General features: G+C 39.0%; 1 protein-coding gene and 1 pseudogene across 2 annotated transcripts; both read right to left on the bottom strand.

Annotated features, from left to right (window-relative positions):
• Positions 1 to 782: 782 nt before the first annotated feature.
• LOC103724034 (F-box protein SKIP1-like) lies at positions 783 to 4841 on the bottom strand (annotated as a pseudogene). The gene is made up of 2 exons (XR_015975091.2): positions 4595 to 4841; positions 783 to 1450 (listed from the first exon to the last, which is right to left on the bottom strand). The product of XR_015975091.2 is annotated as an F-box protein SKIP1-like (transcript).
• Positions 4842 to 10303: 5462 nt separating this feature from the next.
• LOC103722057 (F-box protein SKIP1-like) lies at positions 10304 to 15156 on the bottom strand. The gene is made up of 2 exons (XM_008812492.5): positions 14684 to 15156; positions 10304 to 11154 (listed from the first exon to the last, which is right to left on the bottom strand). The coding sequence occupies exons 1-2, from the start codon at positions 15073 to 15075 to the stop codon at positions 10581 to 10583; spliced, it is 966 nt and encodes a 321-aa protein (XP_008810714.1). The 5' UTR covers positions 15076 to 15156; the 3' UTR covers positions 10304 to 10580.
• Between the last annotated feature and the right edge of the window lie 1894 nt (positions 15157 to 17050).

The following is a 17050-nucleotide window of genomic DNA, read 5'->3' on the forward strand; positions in this document are numbered from 1 at the left end:
CGACTAAGCAAGCCCACCCGGAGGCATCACTTTGTGAGAAACAGAAATGAATTGCTGCTACAATGTGATGCTTTACTAAGACTGCAGCTAAATACAAATGCATGAATAAAAAAAGAAACGGACAGAGAGAAAAGTATTCAGCATACTCACTCCATTGAAATCAATGGTTAAATTGTAACAGAAAAGCCAAGGTATTAGCTCGAATGGCCACATGGTATAAGACTCTGACTAAAAAAAATCTCGCACAGCTCAAATGCATTAAAAATAGGGCTGAAATCGGATTGGATGCCAGCATATTCATGTCTATATTTATTTTGTTTGACGAATACAGATACGGCTACAACTATTAATCAGATGGAAAAATTCACAATGTATTTTAAATAGATACGAATACATATTAAATACTAAAAATATGAATATTAATACAGATATAAATGGGCTAATTAAACTTTATAATCATAGAATCAAATATATTACTAAGTTAATGATAAATCAAGTTAATAGCATATCAATATGATCATTTATTTTTCTTAAAATTTTATTAGTTTTATGTAAAATTAAATAGAATTACAAATGAAATCAAATATTTAGATATAGATTCCATATTTGTCTATCCATATTCATATTCATATTCATTTTTTTTAACGAACATGGATCCGGATATTAATCGAATACTCAAATTTCTATCCATATCCGGATAAATTTGGATATAAAAATGGATCCGGACAGATATTATCCGATCCACTTCATCCCTACTTAAAATCAAACTTCAACATTGATAATTACTATAAACACCACAACAGTAGTATTTTTTTTAGATTCAGCAATCTTTTATACAAGAGCAATATTAAGAAGTATGCCCCTGCACAAAGATCAGGGAAAATCAGATCTGAAAAGCATTTGTCTGGAACCTTTCATCGTACAATCTCCACTGCCCATCTCTTTCTGTATGGAACACAGATCTCAGAATATAAAAGTTGGCCTTCACGGGTGTCTTCAGATTCTTTGGATTGGTGGAAGCTTGCTCTATCCCCTTGCTTGTTAAGTTTGCACATCCATAAAGGTCCAATACCTCCAAATCTCCACACCCCTCTGAAATCGAGACAAGGCCGCTGATGGGTAGTTTAGAAAAACAGAGTTCAAGATGCTTCAATTTTGGCATGAATCTCGCAATTGCAGAAGCCTCCTGGTCTCCATGCGGGCTCTTAGGTACTCATGTGGAACTATCCCAGCATGCTATGAAGGGTCAAGCCAGTTCAACAGGTTCCGTTTGAGAATTAACAGGTTAGGACATTTTTGACCAATCACCTGGAGTGACCTGTAGGAAATCTCATAACAATTGCTTAGGTCTAATTCCCTAAGCATGGGACAGCAAGATGCAACCTTAAACATTTATCTATCAGTCACATTCTGAGAACTCTTTATTGAAAGGGTTTGGAGATTCGGTGACCTGCAAATGCAATAAGCTCATAACAACCCAAAATACAAGACACTCTTCTTTCTTGAGCTAAAAAAAAAAAGCAAAGGCTAATTGCTAAACATACATCAGGAAAAGGAAGACAACAAATCCAAGAATCACAAAATTTTAAGAAAAAAGTGGAAAAATACACACAATGAATGCATTTATAAACATAATCATCAGTGGATGGAAAAGACAAGATCCAAATGCCATTTCGCAAGGAACAGACTTAAGCTTGAAGAGTCTGAAAAAGAAACCAAGTCTGCATGAGTAGGAATACCTGCATTTCAGCTAGTGAATTCTAATACCAGTTACTGAAAAACTCTGAGGGCCCATGATCTCTCCTACATGGGTGGAAGGCATTGAAGTGAAGAGGCAGAAGTAACAATCTGTCAGTAAACAAAAAGAGAGGCTAAGGGTACCAAAATTTAAAATTTCAGGATAAAATCATTGTGTAAGTTGAACTTCACTATCCTGAAGATAGCAGGATAGTGAAGGATCACTAGATCCCTCCAACTTTCTTTATTCCTCTTTAGGCACCAATTTCAGCATGTGCAGCATATATATAAGGATTGTGGTTCAAACATCCAAGCGGAGCCTCAGAAAACTCTAAAACAATCCCTAGGTTTAATGTGAGCTGTACATCACTCAACTGTTTAGTTAACATACCATATAGATTGGGAAATTACTCTCAAGTCTTATTATCTATTCCACTCTCCTTTAGAGTAAACTTCTAAAACTGCCCCTGAGGTCACTGTTATTCTCAAAAATACAATTGTCTGATTTCAGCCTCACTGGGAGATAAAATTCTAACATCAACCCTCTGGTCATCATTATTCTTAAATCACTATTTTCTGACTTGACCCTCAGCGGGAGACAAAATTAGATTGCCTCTCTGGTCACCAACAGCACCTTAAAACAAAGATAACTTAGGGGGATCTAGCAAATTACTCAATCAGATCGATATTTAAAGAAGAAGAAGAAGAAGACGAAGTGGCAGCTGAGCTATTTCATCCAAGTGGTTACCATTATAATGATTGAATTTGAGAAAATAATAGTTTCTTCTATAAATATAATTTTAGGAGAGAAATTGGTTGCTAGCTATAAGAAATCATATAGAAAGTCATAACCATAACTGCCAAGCCTCATTCCAACTATTTGAATCAGGCTTGGGGATCAGATTTTAATAGATGTGTCTCCACCATATTGTACAGTAGATCCAAAATAATAAAACTGATCAAAGCATTGTATTTTTGATCATATACGTCATATTGCTTCATTTCTCACATTGACAACTATATAGTACATATTCAAGTTTGCGTATCCAAGTCAATTGATGTTTTTATTCACAACCAAGATTCAAAAATTTGGTTTCGCTTTCCGTTTAACTGTCCTGCCTGGTTTCTGTTTCGAAAGTTTCGGCAATTTTCATAATTTTGGCAAGTTTCAGAACATTGGTTTAAAAAAAGAAGAAAAATATGGAAAAATAGGAAAAATAAGGCGGAAAAAATAAGTCAAGGAATTTATATTACAAGATTCTAAAGAATATCATATGATCTATAGACTTAGGATTTATAGTTGATGTTCCAAATCTATAAATCTAAAGACTATATTAAAATACAACATGTAACTAATAACACAAATATTTAAAACCATCAAATACTAACATAAAGAGGCATTAACAAAGCACATTAAGTACCAAGCACCAAAACTTACGATGTACTAAGTATTAAGAATTCAACAATTACATATATCCAATCTAGATGACCTTACGATTTAAGCTGAGATCTAGCAAATCCAACCTTAAATTTAGCAACTTCATTGTTCAGGAGGTAGATCTACTACATAGATTCATTTTAGCTTTTTTACAGTTTTTAAGGATAAAAAATATTCTTAGGAACAATTACTCCTCTCAAATTATTATAGTAAACACCTAAATGCTCTGATTTTATAATCAAAAAAAAAAAAAACTGCGGCTATACTTTTTACTCCTTGTATGTTAGACTAATCACCCATAAAAATTGCTACTTAAAAATGAAGTAAACCATCATTTATACTGTTTAACCAATTTTACTTGAAGAAATGGAGAAATGGCCTCAAAATGATACTAAACTTAAAAATGAATGGAGAAATGGCTCCAAAATGATAGATAATATCAATATTATGAACAAAAACACCATATATGATTAGTTTTGGTCTGTTTCAGGCTGAGAGTGTGAACCACCAAAAAGTCAACAAAAATTTATTAGTTTTGACTGAACCCTGGAAAAACTTGTTGGGCCTAACTCAAAACCGAGTCCTTGATAGTTAGTTTCAGCATAGTTCCAAGTTAACAATTCCATTTTGGCCAAAAGGAATTAATATCTAGAGAAACTTCAAATTTTGATCATAATCATCACAGGTAACTTTATGTCAATTATTCATGATAAACCTTATGAATCCTTATTTGCCACTCAATCTTTTTAACATACTTATTAACTAAGTAATCCTACATCACCTCCTCTTCTACCCTGAGGAATTGGCATAAAAATAAAATCCTCTACTGATTCTTCCTCAAATCTTAATTTGAAAGGCCCATGGGATGTCAAATCAATCTCCTCACCAACGGACCTCATCACCATATTTTAATCCATAACAAAATTATATACGGGCAGTGTCGAAGAAAATTTTTGGGAAAAGTAGGTTGCCAACGTATGATGCAATTGATTTCCGTTCAGAGAAAGTTTCCATTATCCAACCGCGTTAATTGAGTGGAATTATCAAAACGACAGCGTTAAGATACCACTACCAAAATTTTCATCCATCTGATAACCAAAGTTCAAGATTAAGTTTCTCTCGTCTCCTTATATCTCGTCTTCATCCAAAGTATTAAATATCATAGTCTCTGTCGAAACCCAACACTGATATTCCAACAATAAATTTAACAAAAAGAAAAAAAGAAAGCTTCAACCAGAACCGAAACCCTAATTTCAAAAAAGTCTCTTCAAAATTCTCGAAGTCAAATCAAATAGCACTTCATTAAACCCTAATTCCAAGATTCTAACTTTTAAACGATCGGGGAAATTTAAAAAAAGAAAAAGAAAAAAACAAATTAAAAAAAAAAAAACGAAACCGTAAGCCTAACCCTAGGCGCACCTCTCGGCGGAGAAAGAGAGGACGTCGTCAGAGCAGTGGCGTAGGCGGATTTCCCGGAACGACCCGGCGGCGCAGTGGGCGGCGGATCGGAGCATGGGGTCGACGCGGCTGCGGAAGGCCCGGGTTCACCAGGCGGCGGCGTCGACGGAGGGCTCGAGGTCGAAGGATTAGAAGAGGGAAGCCACGCGCGGCAGACCAGCATCGCCCCCTGGCACCGGTCCTCCAGAGTGAGCCTGCGGACGTTTGCCAGGCACACCGGCGTCAGATCCGACCAATCCCATCTCTCCTCCGCCCCTCCGCCTCCTCCTCCTCCTCTCCTCTCCCACCTCTCTCTTCGCCGTCCGCCATGGATCTGGTAGTTCCGATGCTTCGCGGTTCTCTGCGTCGGGGGTGACAAGATCGACACGACTTACAGAGGCGGAGGTAGACAACTTCCTCTCCTCCGCCGGTAACTTATGACCGCTTCATAGGTTGACGGCCGTTATATAATGGAAGGAACGGCCGTTTGAAGAAAAGAATATATATATACAGAATATTTTTTTATATAGAATATTTTTTACAAGAAATTACTTTCCCATCCTTCAAATGACTCCTATTTTTTATATACCTTTTCAGAGAAAAAATATATAAAATATTATTTTTGTGAAATTTCCGTTAATGGAAAAGTGCCAAGCGATAACTAAAAAATACATAATTCTCTAATTAATCTTTTTATGCTTTATATTACATTTCATAACATTGAATTGATATTGTTTTGCTTAAATTTGAATTAGAAAGCTTCAGTGCTGCATTACGTGCCTTTTGTAATATGATTGTTAGTTAAGTGGGTAAGAATCCCTTTTAAATATTGATTTATTCCATGGTACGGATGACCCGATGTGCCATTTTGATCTCACAGACTATAACACAAATTACAGAGGAAAAAGGACTTTGAGACGCTCGTTATAAGCGGGCAAAAAGTTTCTCGGACTCAAGACTTAGCAAGTTCACAAGCAAGTGAGCAACCATCCCTATTCATGTTTTGCTTAATATTTTTCAATAAGAGTTTTGCTACAGTGCCTCTCTGTATTATTTTATAGAAAAATAAAGAATAACATGATTATCTAATTGCTTGGGGTATTAATGATATTTTACTAGAATCGGTTGCCAGCAGGTTATCGATCTCTCTTTTTACTTTTAAAAACTATTTATTTTATTATTTTTATTTTTATTTGTTTGAATGAAACATAGCTCGAATCAGAATAAATAAAACGTCTATAAGAAAGAAAACAGGTCCATTTGGACTTAAAACTCAATCATTTAACTTTTGAAAACTATAGGCGGGATATAGGCGGGAGGCGACGGCAATGCATGCTGAGCCAGGCTTCAATAGAGGATGTTGTGGTGGCGATTGAGAAGGAGAAGAAACTGGCGATGGCGCTGACGACAGAGTGGCAGCTACAGGTGGCATAGAGAGATGTGATGACGATGTTGTTCTCGAAGACATCGTTATTGATGAGGTTGATGAAGGAAAGGGAGGCGGAGAAGAAAAGAGGATAAGAGTTGGGGACAAAGGGATGGAGGAAGGTAGTGTCACGCCCCAAACCCTTCATCTGAGTTGACCACATGACACAACCACATAATTTCTAAAGCGAAGCCCTAAAGATCATGTAAGGTCTAAGATGAATAATATCCACATAATACCAACAATTATAATCAAATCAATCAAATAAAACCACTAACATTAAATAATCAACTAACTCAATTACAAAGTTTCAGATATTTATCGCTATTAGAAAAATAATAGTGATAACTAACTAACTAACTAATAGCTGCATAAATTTTACGTCCCTCCCATCCGAAACTACACATCCCGTGACTCTAAAAAAAAATATAAAGAAGAATATGAGCTTTTCCAGCCCAGTAACAATCTTAAACTACTACACTATAAGTAATAAGAAAATAATCAAGGAAACAATACCAGATAAAATGAATACCATATCAATATTCGAAAATCTCATTCAAATAACATGTACATAAGCCTTCATTATCATCTTACACACACACACACACACACACACACATATATATATATATCAAGTCTAACTAATTGTTCGACAATAATTTCTTATGGCATATTATCTTTTTCTCATTAACTTGATTTTCAGATTTTATAGCAATAGTTTTACGTCTTTGGGCTAACCAAGATTATGACTCAGTCCAAGACTGCTAAACAAAATCTCACACGTAAGCTTGTGAAGGCTATCCCATGCATAAGCTCATGGAGGCTATCCCATGCGTAAGCCTGTAGAGGCTATCCCATGTACAAGCTCGTGGAGGCTATCCCATACGTAAGCCCATGAAGGCTATCCCACACATAAGCTCGTAGAGGCTATCCCATGTATAATCCTGTGGAGGCTATTCCATAAAAATGTTAGTTCAAACTATATCTTATCTCTCTAATTTACATATTACTCTTGTCAAATTAATTTCCACTTACATAGTGCATGTCTCTTCGTTCGCGTCTCTTGGCTAAACTCAAACCCGTTCTGAACGATCCATCCATTTTTCAACTGGTTTCCTCCTTTCTGAACTTGTCTATTCTTGATGAGGACGGAAGAGTCATAATTTCAACTGGTTTCCTCCTTTTTTGGAGAGAAATACTGATTGGGATGCAAAAAAAAAACAAAAAGAAAGCAGAACCAACCTTTTCGGGATCTCCTGTCTGGAAAAAAAAAACTTCATAAGGACGAAGAAAATGCTTACACAATATAGATATAGGGGCGCGCTAGCCCCCTACTAGTAAAGACTTTTCCAAAAATTCAAGATATCATTGTTCATATAATCTTGTTTTCAATATCTAATACATATAATAATTATACAAGTATATTCGTACTGAAAATCATACAAATCATACCATCCCATGCCAAACCAAATCTATCAATGTAAATCTCACGATGCAAATCTTATGATATAAATCTCTTGATACAAATCTAGCGGTACAAATCAATAAACATGTATATATATTGGTGACCAAGTACAAAGATTCTTACCTTTACCGAAGATCGACTAAATACAACAATTATTGACCTAGTTCACGCGATCCACGAGCTGGGGTGCAGAGTACCCCGATCAAAACCTTCTTGTGCAAATGACTCTCCCTCTACAGCATTAAACTCAATTATCAAAAGAAAAATCATATAGTGGACTAGTAACCTAGACCGTCAACCAGTGTCCACTAGGGGTCCATCACTAGGTCCCTTGAATCTCTTCTACCAATTACCTGGGTCAATTAGAGAGAGGAAGGGAGAGAAAGAATCAATGATAAAAAAAAGAGGTAGAAAGGGAAGAAAGAGATAGAAAGAGGAGAGAGAACGAGAGAAGGAAGAGAAGAGAGGAAACCCTTAGAGAGAAGAAGCTTTATGCTAAGCTATCAAGGTGTGAGTTCTGGCTGGATAGTGTTACTTTTCTTAGACATATAATTTGCAAGGAAGGTGTCTTTGTTGACTTAAAGAAAGAGGAGGCGATAGTTGAGTGGAGAAGACCTTCCAATATGTCTGAGGTGCGCAACTTCTTGGGAATGGCGGGTTATTACTGATGATGATCTCGGTTCTACAGGCCCAACGACTTCTTAAGAAAGGTTTTGAAGGATTCCTAGCTTCTGTGAAAGACACCCAGCAAAAGGAGCCCAAGTTAGAGGGCGTTCCTGTTGTGAAGAAATTTTCTAATGTTTTTTCGGATGACTTGCAAAACCTACCTTCTTATAGGGAGATTGAGTTCTCCATTGACTTGATTCGTGGCACTATTCCAATTTCCAAAGCTCCTTACCAGATGGCTCCAGCTAAACTGAAAGAGCTGAAAAAGCAATTGCAAGAGTTGCTAGACAAAGGATGTATTAGGCTTAGCATATTCTCTAGGGCTCTGCCCTAGAGAGTGTGTAGCCCTGTCACATGGTCAGACTCGAGGTTCAAGGCATGACAGGGAGTGGTGGGGTGTTGCTTGTGTATGGGAAGGCAGAAGGGAGCAACATTCCTCTCTCCCATGATCCTACCCTCATCTCTCCTATGGCGGGCATGTCAAGCATGATGGCCGACTGTTGGAGGGCTTGCACAAGGGCAACCGACTGCCAGAGGAGGAAGACTGCCACCTCCTCGCCCTCCCTATCCGATGCCCTCAACTGCCTCCTCGTCTCCATCACCCCCGCCACTGTCAAGCATCGCACCTCTGCCTCTTTTATCATCTTCGTCGTGGAGTGCATTCAACATTTCAACTCCAAACTTTCCTCCTCCTGCAACTCCTCCCTTTCTCCCTCTCGTACCTGTCGGCAATGGCGATGGTGATACAAGGCTCTCTCTCTCTCTTACCTGCCAGCAATGGCAACACGAGAGGGCCAAACCTAAGAAAAAAAAAAATTTGGTTGGTGAAATTATATATATATATATATATATATATATATATATATATATATATATTGGATTGTTTTTCTTGGAAAGCTTATGTCGGATATATGATGCTTGAAAAAAAGATTTTTGCATATTTGGTTGATCGGAAAAAAGTGGCACATTGTAAAGTAGTTTACGTTTGATTGAGCATTTACTTTCCTGTAAAAGTTGTGTAATATATCTGTTATACTCTTAATAGAAGAAAACATCTTACCCCATTCTATTTAAAAGCTTAAGAATATTTCTGGGAAAAAAATTATAATTTCAAAATTGAATTTTTCCACATGGATTTTGCTCTCTCGTAAAATATGAAAATTTTATTTTCATAAAAAAGCTATTTTTTCATCTTTCTTCTTTGAAAATCTAATCAAATGAGTTAATTCTTTATTTTTCCATTAACCAACCCCCCTCCGGGACGAGCCCCGACTTCCATAGGTCTTTGGTTCAACCTCCCGTAGCGGTCCTACTTTTATTTAAGAAAGCTCCATGAGGCCAGTTTATCGTACTTAATCAGTGTGCCTCTCTTTCGTCGAGTGCCCCGCTCAGTTCACTGGGCTGTTGGCCTACCAAGCACTTGCCTGCTGCTCTTGTTGCCCACTCGACGAGTGGAGCGCTCGTTATCTTGACTATTTTCTCTGCCGGGGCCCCCTCCGATTGCTGTTTGCCCATGTTTTAAATGGAAAAGCCGCTTTTTGTCACTTTCTTCTTACCGAATAGCGAAAATGAGTTTTTTTCCCACCCTCGACTAAAAACATGTTTTGATCATTCTGCTCAGCCAAAATCTTTGGAATAGACAGGATCGAAGCTCTATAGATTACCATGGCCGAAAGTTTAGATTTCAAGAGGGACACTATGCCGGCCAAGGTCCGACATTGATTTGCCCACCACTCTCAGATGACCAAAGGAATCCTTTGGATAAATCACTTTGGGTATGTGAGAAATGATTTCGGGCATTTGGTTGCTCCGAAGCGGTTCGGTCTCTGAGAGGAACTGGGCTAAAAAGAGTTCAAAGTGACTTCGGCTGGCAAGCACACTGATTAGCTAATTCAGTAGAGCTGTAGATTGATACCTTGTTAGCAAGACTTCAAAGGCACAAGCATCCCGCAGCACTTTGGGAAGCACTGCTGTTATGGCCAAGCATTGACATTTGCTCAACTAAACAAGCACATCCAGAGGCATCAGTTTGTGAAAAACAGAAATGACTTGCTGCTACGCTACAATGTGATGCTTTACTAAGATTGCAGCTAAATTCACATGCAGTAATAAAAGAAATGGACAGAAACAAAACTATTCAGCATACTGGCTCATTTCATTGAAAATCAATGGTTAAATACGTATCACAAGAGCTATAAAGGAGGTATTAGCCTGAATCGCAACATAATATAAGATGAAGCACCACCAGACTAGAAGCAAGCTTCCCCACAGTTCAAATACATTAAAAATCAAACTTCAACATCGATAATTACAATGGACGCTACAACAGTAGTACTTATTTTAGATGCAGCAATCTTTTATACAAAGAGCAGTTTTAAGAAGTATGCCACTGGCACGAAGATCAGGGAAAATCATATCTGAAAAACATTTGTCTGGAACCTTTCATCATACAATCTCCAGTGCCCATATCTTTCTGTATGGAACACAGATCTCGGAATATAAAAGTTTGGCTTCACAAGTGTCTTTAGATTCTTTAGCTTGGTGGAAGCTTGCTCTATCCCCCTGCTTGTCAAGTTTGCACATCCAAAAAGGTCCAACGACTCCAAATTACCACATCCCTCTGAAATCGAAACAAGGCCGCTGATGGTCAATTTAAAAAAACGGAGCTCAAGATGCTTCAATTTTGGCATGAATCTCGCAATTGCTGCAGCCTCCAGGTCTCCATCCTGGGGGCAGGCTCTTAGGTACTCATCTGGAACTATCCCAGCATGCTGTGAAGGGTCAAGCCAGTTCAACAGGTTCCGTTTGAGAATTGTCAGGTTAGGACATTTTTGCCCAATCACCTCAAGTGACCTGTAGGAAATCTCATAACAATTGCTTATGTCTAATTCCCTAAGCATGGGACAGCAAGATGCAACCTTAAACACTGATCTATCAGTTACATTCTGAGAACTCCTTATTGAAAGGGTTTGGAGATTTGGCGACCTGCAAAAGCAATAAGCTCATAACAACTCAAACAAGTGAGTTACAAGGCCCAAAATAAAAGACACTCTTCTTTCTTGAGCTTAAAAAAGCAAAGGCTAATGCTAAACATACATCAGGAAAAGGAAGACAACAAATCCAAGAATCAGAAAAATTCAAGAAAAAAGTGGATAAATACACACAATGAATGCATTTATAAGCATAACCATCAATGGATGAAAAAGGCAAGATCCAAATGCCATTTCACGAGGAACTGACTTAAGCTTGAAAAGTCAGAAAAAGAAACCAAGTCTAAGTAGGATTACCTCCACTTAGGCTAGTGAGTTATAATACCAGTTATTGAAAAACTTTTAGGGCCCATGATGTCTCCTACATGGGTGGGAAACGCTGAAGTGAAGATGCAGAAGTAACAATTTGTCAGCTAAACAAAGAGAGGCTATCCATACCAGTATTTAAAATTTCAGGATAAAATCATTGTGCAAGTCGAAGTTCACTATCCCAAAGATAGCAGGATAACGATCAGCAGATCCCTCCAACTTCTTAATTCTGCCTCTTTCGGCACCAACTTCAACTTGTGTGGCATATATCATACGGATTGTGGATCAAACATCCAAGAAGAGCCTCAGAAAACTCTAAAAGCAATCCTCAAGTTTAATGCAAGTCATTCGTCCCTGACATGTTTAATTACCAAATGAGGTACATTGATTAGCATGGAAATTAATCTCAAGTCTTATTATCTAATTCCATCCTCACTGAGAGATAAAACTCTAACATTGCCCCTCTGGTCAAAAATATTATTACATGATTTCACCCTATTTGGGAGATAAAAGTCCAGCATCACACCTCTGGTCACCATTATTCTCAAAGCACTATTTTCTGACTTGACCCTCCGTGGGAGACAAAGTTCTAAGATTGCTGCTCTGGTCACCAACTGTTCATTAGTCTGTGTCCCCCTTCCCTCTTATTACTCAAGATACACATGTTCGAGAGTTGATGGAAAGAGAGCCAAGTCATTCATATTCCTTTTTCCTTTGCTATATCATGTTACATGAAAAAGAAAAATCATGGTCCAATCCATTGCAAAAGACTTTTTATTCTGCACCTTAAAAGGAAAATAACTTAAGGAATCGGGCAAGTTATTCTATTATATAGAAAAAACAAGAAGCTGAGCTATGTTCATCCAATTGGTTACCATTATAATGACAGAATTTGAGAAAATAATAGTTTCTTCTATAAATATAACTTTGGGAGAGAAATTGGTTGCTAGCTATAAGAAAAAATATAGAAAGTCATCACCATAACTGCTAAGCCTCATTCCAACTATTTGAATCAGGACTGGGAATCAGATCTTAATAGATGTGTCTCCACCATGTCATACTAATCCAAAATAACAAAACTGATCAAAGCATTGTATTTTTGACCATAATGCATCACGTTGCTTCATTTCACATTGAAAACTACATAGTAAAATATATTCAAGTTTATTGTGTATACAAGACAATCGACGATTTTATTCACAACCGAGATTCAGAAACTTGGTTTTGCTTTCTACTTGAATGTCCTGCCAGGCTTCTGTTTTGACAATTTCAGCAATCTCCCTAATTTTAGAAAGTTTCAGAACATTGATTAAAAAAAGAAAAATATGAAAAATTAGAAAACATAAGGGGGGTAAATGAGTCCAGGAATTTATATTACATGATTCTAAAGCATATTGTATTATTTATAGACTTTGGATTTATAGTTCATGTTCCAATTTAAAGACTATATTAAAATATAAAATGTAACTAAAACCATAAACATCTAAAATCGTCAAATATACAAATAAAAAGACACATTAACAAGAAAATTAAGTACCAATTACCAGAACTTATGATCTATTAACTATGAAGAATTCAACAATTACATATACCCAACCAGATGACTTAAGATTTAACCTGAGATCTAGCAAGTCCAACCATAAATTTTGCAACTTCATTGTTTAGGAGGTAGATCTACCACATAGATCCATTTTATATTTTTTACAATTTTTTAAAGATAAAAATATTCTTCGGAACAATTACTCCTCTCAAATTATTATAGCAAAACACCTAAATGCTTTGATATTATAAAAAGTAAAAAACTGCAGCTATACTTCTTGCTCCTCATATGTTAGACAAATGACCCAACAAAATTGCTACTTAAAAATGAAATAAACCATTGTCCTTACTGTTTAACCAATTTTACTTGAAGAAATGGACAAGTGGCCTCAAAATGATACTAAATTTTAAAATGAATGGAGAATGGCTCCAAAATGGTAGAAAATATAATATTATGAACACAAACACCATATATGTCTAGTTTTGGTCTATTTTTTTTTCGCGCTTAAGCGGGTGCTTCATACAGTGCGTGTACGAATACACCAAATAAAATTAAAATACAACAGCTCGCAGAGTGCCAGTGGCAGCTCCCCCTTCCTTGACCAAAGGGTGTACCCTGAGTGGTGGGCCGCGTAGGCAGCCACTCAGTCGACCACCCCATTGGCTTCTCTGAAAAAATGCTTGGCCTGAGTTTTGGTCTGTTTCTGGCTGAGAGTGTGAACCACCAAAAGTCGATGAAAATTTATTAGTTCTTACTGAACACTAGAAGAACTTGTTGGGCCTGACCAAAACTGAGTTCTTGATAGTTAGTTTCAGCATAGTTCCAAGTTAATAAATCCATTTCAGCCAAAATGGATCAATATCAAGTGAAATCAAATTTTGATCATAATCATCACACAACCCTATGTCAATTATTCATGATTGACCTTATGAATCTCATTTGCCAATCAACCTTTTTAACATGCCCATTAACTAAGTAATCCTACATCACCTCCTCTTCTACCCTGACGAATTGGCCTATAAATAAAATCCTCTACTCATTCTTCCCCAGATCTTATTTTGAAAGGCCCATTGAATGTCAATCAATCTCATCATCACATTATCTTCAACTGGCCTCACTCACCACCATATTTTAATCCATAACAAAACTATATACGTGCTGATAAGAATATAACTGATGTCATACGAAATTTATGGCAAAAGTAAGTTTATGATCTCAGCCAACGTATGATGCAATTGATTTCCGTCCCGAAAAAAGTTCCATTATCCAACCACGTTAATTGAGTGGAATTATCAAAACGACAGCGTTATGATACCACTACCAAAATTATCATCCATCTAATAACCAACGTTCAAATTAAGTTTTTCTCGTCTCCTTACATGTTGTCTTCATCGAAAGTATTAAATCTCATAATCTCTGTCAAAACCCAACACTGCTATTCCAACAATAAATTTAACAAAAAGAAAAAAAAAGAAAGCTTCAATCGGAACCGAAACCCTAATCTTAAATTTCGGCGATGCAACCATAATCTTAAATTTCAAAAAAGTCTTTTCAAAATTCTCGAAGTCAAATCAAATAGCACTTTACCGAACCCAAATTCCAAGATTCTAACTTCAAAACGACCGAGGAAATTCTTTTTAAAAAAAAGAAACCGTAAGCCTAACCCTAGGCGTACCTCTCGACGGAGAAGGAGAGGGCGTCGTCAGAGCAGTGGCGGACGCGGATCTCCCGGAGCGACCCGGCGGCGCAGTGGGCGGCGGATCGGAGCATGGAGTCGACGCGGCGGCGGAAGGCCGGAGTCCACCAGGCGGCGTCGTCGGGGCGGCCGGAGCCGGCGCTGTCGAAGGCCGGCTCGAGGTCGAAGGATTCGAAGAGGGAGGGGTCGCGGGCCGCGTCCAGCCACGCGCGGCAGACCAGCATCGCCCCGTTCCACCGGTCCTCCAGAGTGAGCCTGCGGAACACGTTTGCCAGGCACACCGGCGTCAGCTCCGACCAATCCCGTCTCTCCTCCGCCGCCGCGTCCTCCTTCTCTTCTCCTCTCCCACCTCTCTCTTCGCCGTCCGCCATGGGATCTGGTGGTTCCGATGCCTCGCGGTTCTCTGTGTCGGGGGTGATAAAATGGACACGACTTATAGAGGGAGACGTAGGCACCTACCAGGCTACCACTCCTCCGCCGGTAGCTCTAGACCGCTGAATTGGTCGACGGCCGTTACGTAACGGAAAGAACTGCCGTTTTCCGGTCCTCGTTCACTTTTCGCGTAATATATAGAATATTTTTTTATATACTTTTATAAGAAAAATAGAAAATTATTATTTTTGTGAACTTTTCATTAATGTACAGGCTAATATTTTTATGCTTTACAGTTTCTAACATTGAGTTGATATTTTATTTTGCTTAAATTGATTTAATTTTTCTTTTTCACAACTTGCTTATACGACCATTAGAGCCGAGAGAAATGAGATGGTGTAAAGCTGGAGCAGCTACAAAATATGTCCAAATAACCTTCCCAATTTAAAAAGTTTCAGTTCTGGTAATGTATCTTTTATAATATGATTGTTACTTAAGAAGGTAACAATCCCTTTTAAATATTGATTATTCCATGGTGCAGGTGACCCGATGTGCCATTTGATCTCAGGGGATGGAACGCAAATTTGAGAGGGAAAAAAAAGGCTTCTAGATGCTTGTGATGAGCGGACAAAAAGTTTCTTGGACTCGTCGCGTTCACAATCAACAACCTCCACATTGGTGACATCCATGATGACCTGTTCGAGCCTCCATCGAGGAGGTCTCTATCGCCATTAGCGTCCGCTCCTATTTTTTTCCCACCACCCCTAGGCCCCACATATTTCCCATCCTCTTTGCTGCCTACAGGCCAATCGATTACCTTCAATCAGACTCTTGGCATGTCCTCCACTTGCTCGGCACCAGCGTCACTCCACTATCCATTGCCAAAACTATGACAACGTAAACTTGTGAGACCCAGCCCAGTTGAGCTCATTTTAAACTAAAGTCGGCAGGCGTAGCCGACTTCTGTCCTTAAATCGAAAACAAAAAAAAAATTGGGCGCTGGGAACAGAGGATGCGGTCAGGATCCTCTGCCCCATGCCTCCACCTATCGGATAAGGCCACGATAACGGTGGCACCGGAGGCTGGTAAGGAGCGGCCGACAGCCGCTGGGGCCGTTCCCCCCCCCCCCCCCCCCCCCCCCCCCCGCGGGGATAAACTGCCGGCATTATCATCCGTTATATCGAGTTCATCTTTCCAAAGTCTACCCTTAAATTCCCTCTTTTCCGATAATTGATCATTGTTGAGCCTCCTTCCCTTCTTCTTCCCAGTCTCCGGTGGCCGTCGTGCCACCTCGGTCGACCGCTGCCACCCCCAAAAACCCTTCTTTTCCATCTACAGCCTCGGATGCTCTATTTTGCCTCGTTCCGAGCCTTATCGTTGCAAAGCTCACTGGAAACCACCATATTCGGCCGAGGGCTGCCGCCGCCGCCGCCGCCGCTCGTCGGTGAGTCCCTCGCCTCCTCTTGCTTCCTCCTTGGCTGAGGGAGCTGCCACATAAGGCAGCTTGGGGCTCTGCCCCTTTTTCTCTTCCTCCTCTTTTTCCTCTTATGCACGGTTGAACCATCATGGCACCTCGCCGTTGGCTATGCCGTTGCACTGCAGGTTGCGCCACCGTGCCTCAAGCCGCGCCACCGCACCTCAGGCCGCGCCACCACCGGGCCATCAACCACTTTCCCTCCTCTCTCTTTTCCCAGTTCATCCCCATTTTTGGCCGAGGGGGAACAAAAAAAAATAATTTTCTTTCCTAGTTGTTAGTTTGTCTTTTTTTTGGCCCATGGGCTAGATATAGTGATGATTTATGCTGCTTAACAGGCCAAACCCAGACTCTATGATTGAATCCAAACTAAAATTCTCTCTCTTCTTTTTTTCTCTCTCTCTAGCCAGTTCAGGGATCCTAGTGTAAGCCTTGCTTTTCTTGCTGCTCGGATCCAAGTTAACCCTAATTTAGAGGCTCTGAACCGTCTCGATATTCAG

Source organism: Phoenix dactylifera, chromosome 2 (assembly GCF_051530095.1).
Source record: "Phoenix dactylifera cultivar Ajwa chromosome 2, Ajwa_hap1_PhDact_Kaust_v1.1, whole genome shotgun sequence".
In the NCBI taxonomy this organism is placed as follows: Eukaryota; Viridiplantae; Streptophyta; class Magnoliopsida; order Arecales; family Arecaceae; genus Phoenix; species Phoenix dactylifera.

Coding starts and splice junctions, on each gene's coding strand:
- LOC103722057 (XM_008812492.5), bottom strand. CDS start 15,075: ATGGCGGACGGCGAAGAGAGAGGTGGGAGAGGAGAAGAGAAGGAGGAC. Junction 11,155..14,683: donor CTCTCCTTCTCCGTCGAGAG/GTACGCCTAGGG, acceptor TTGCTTTTGCAG/GTCGCCAAATCTCCAAACCC.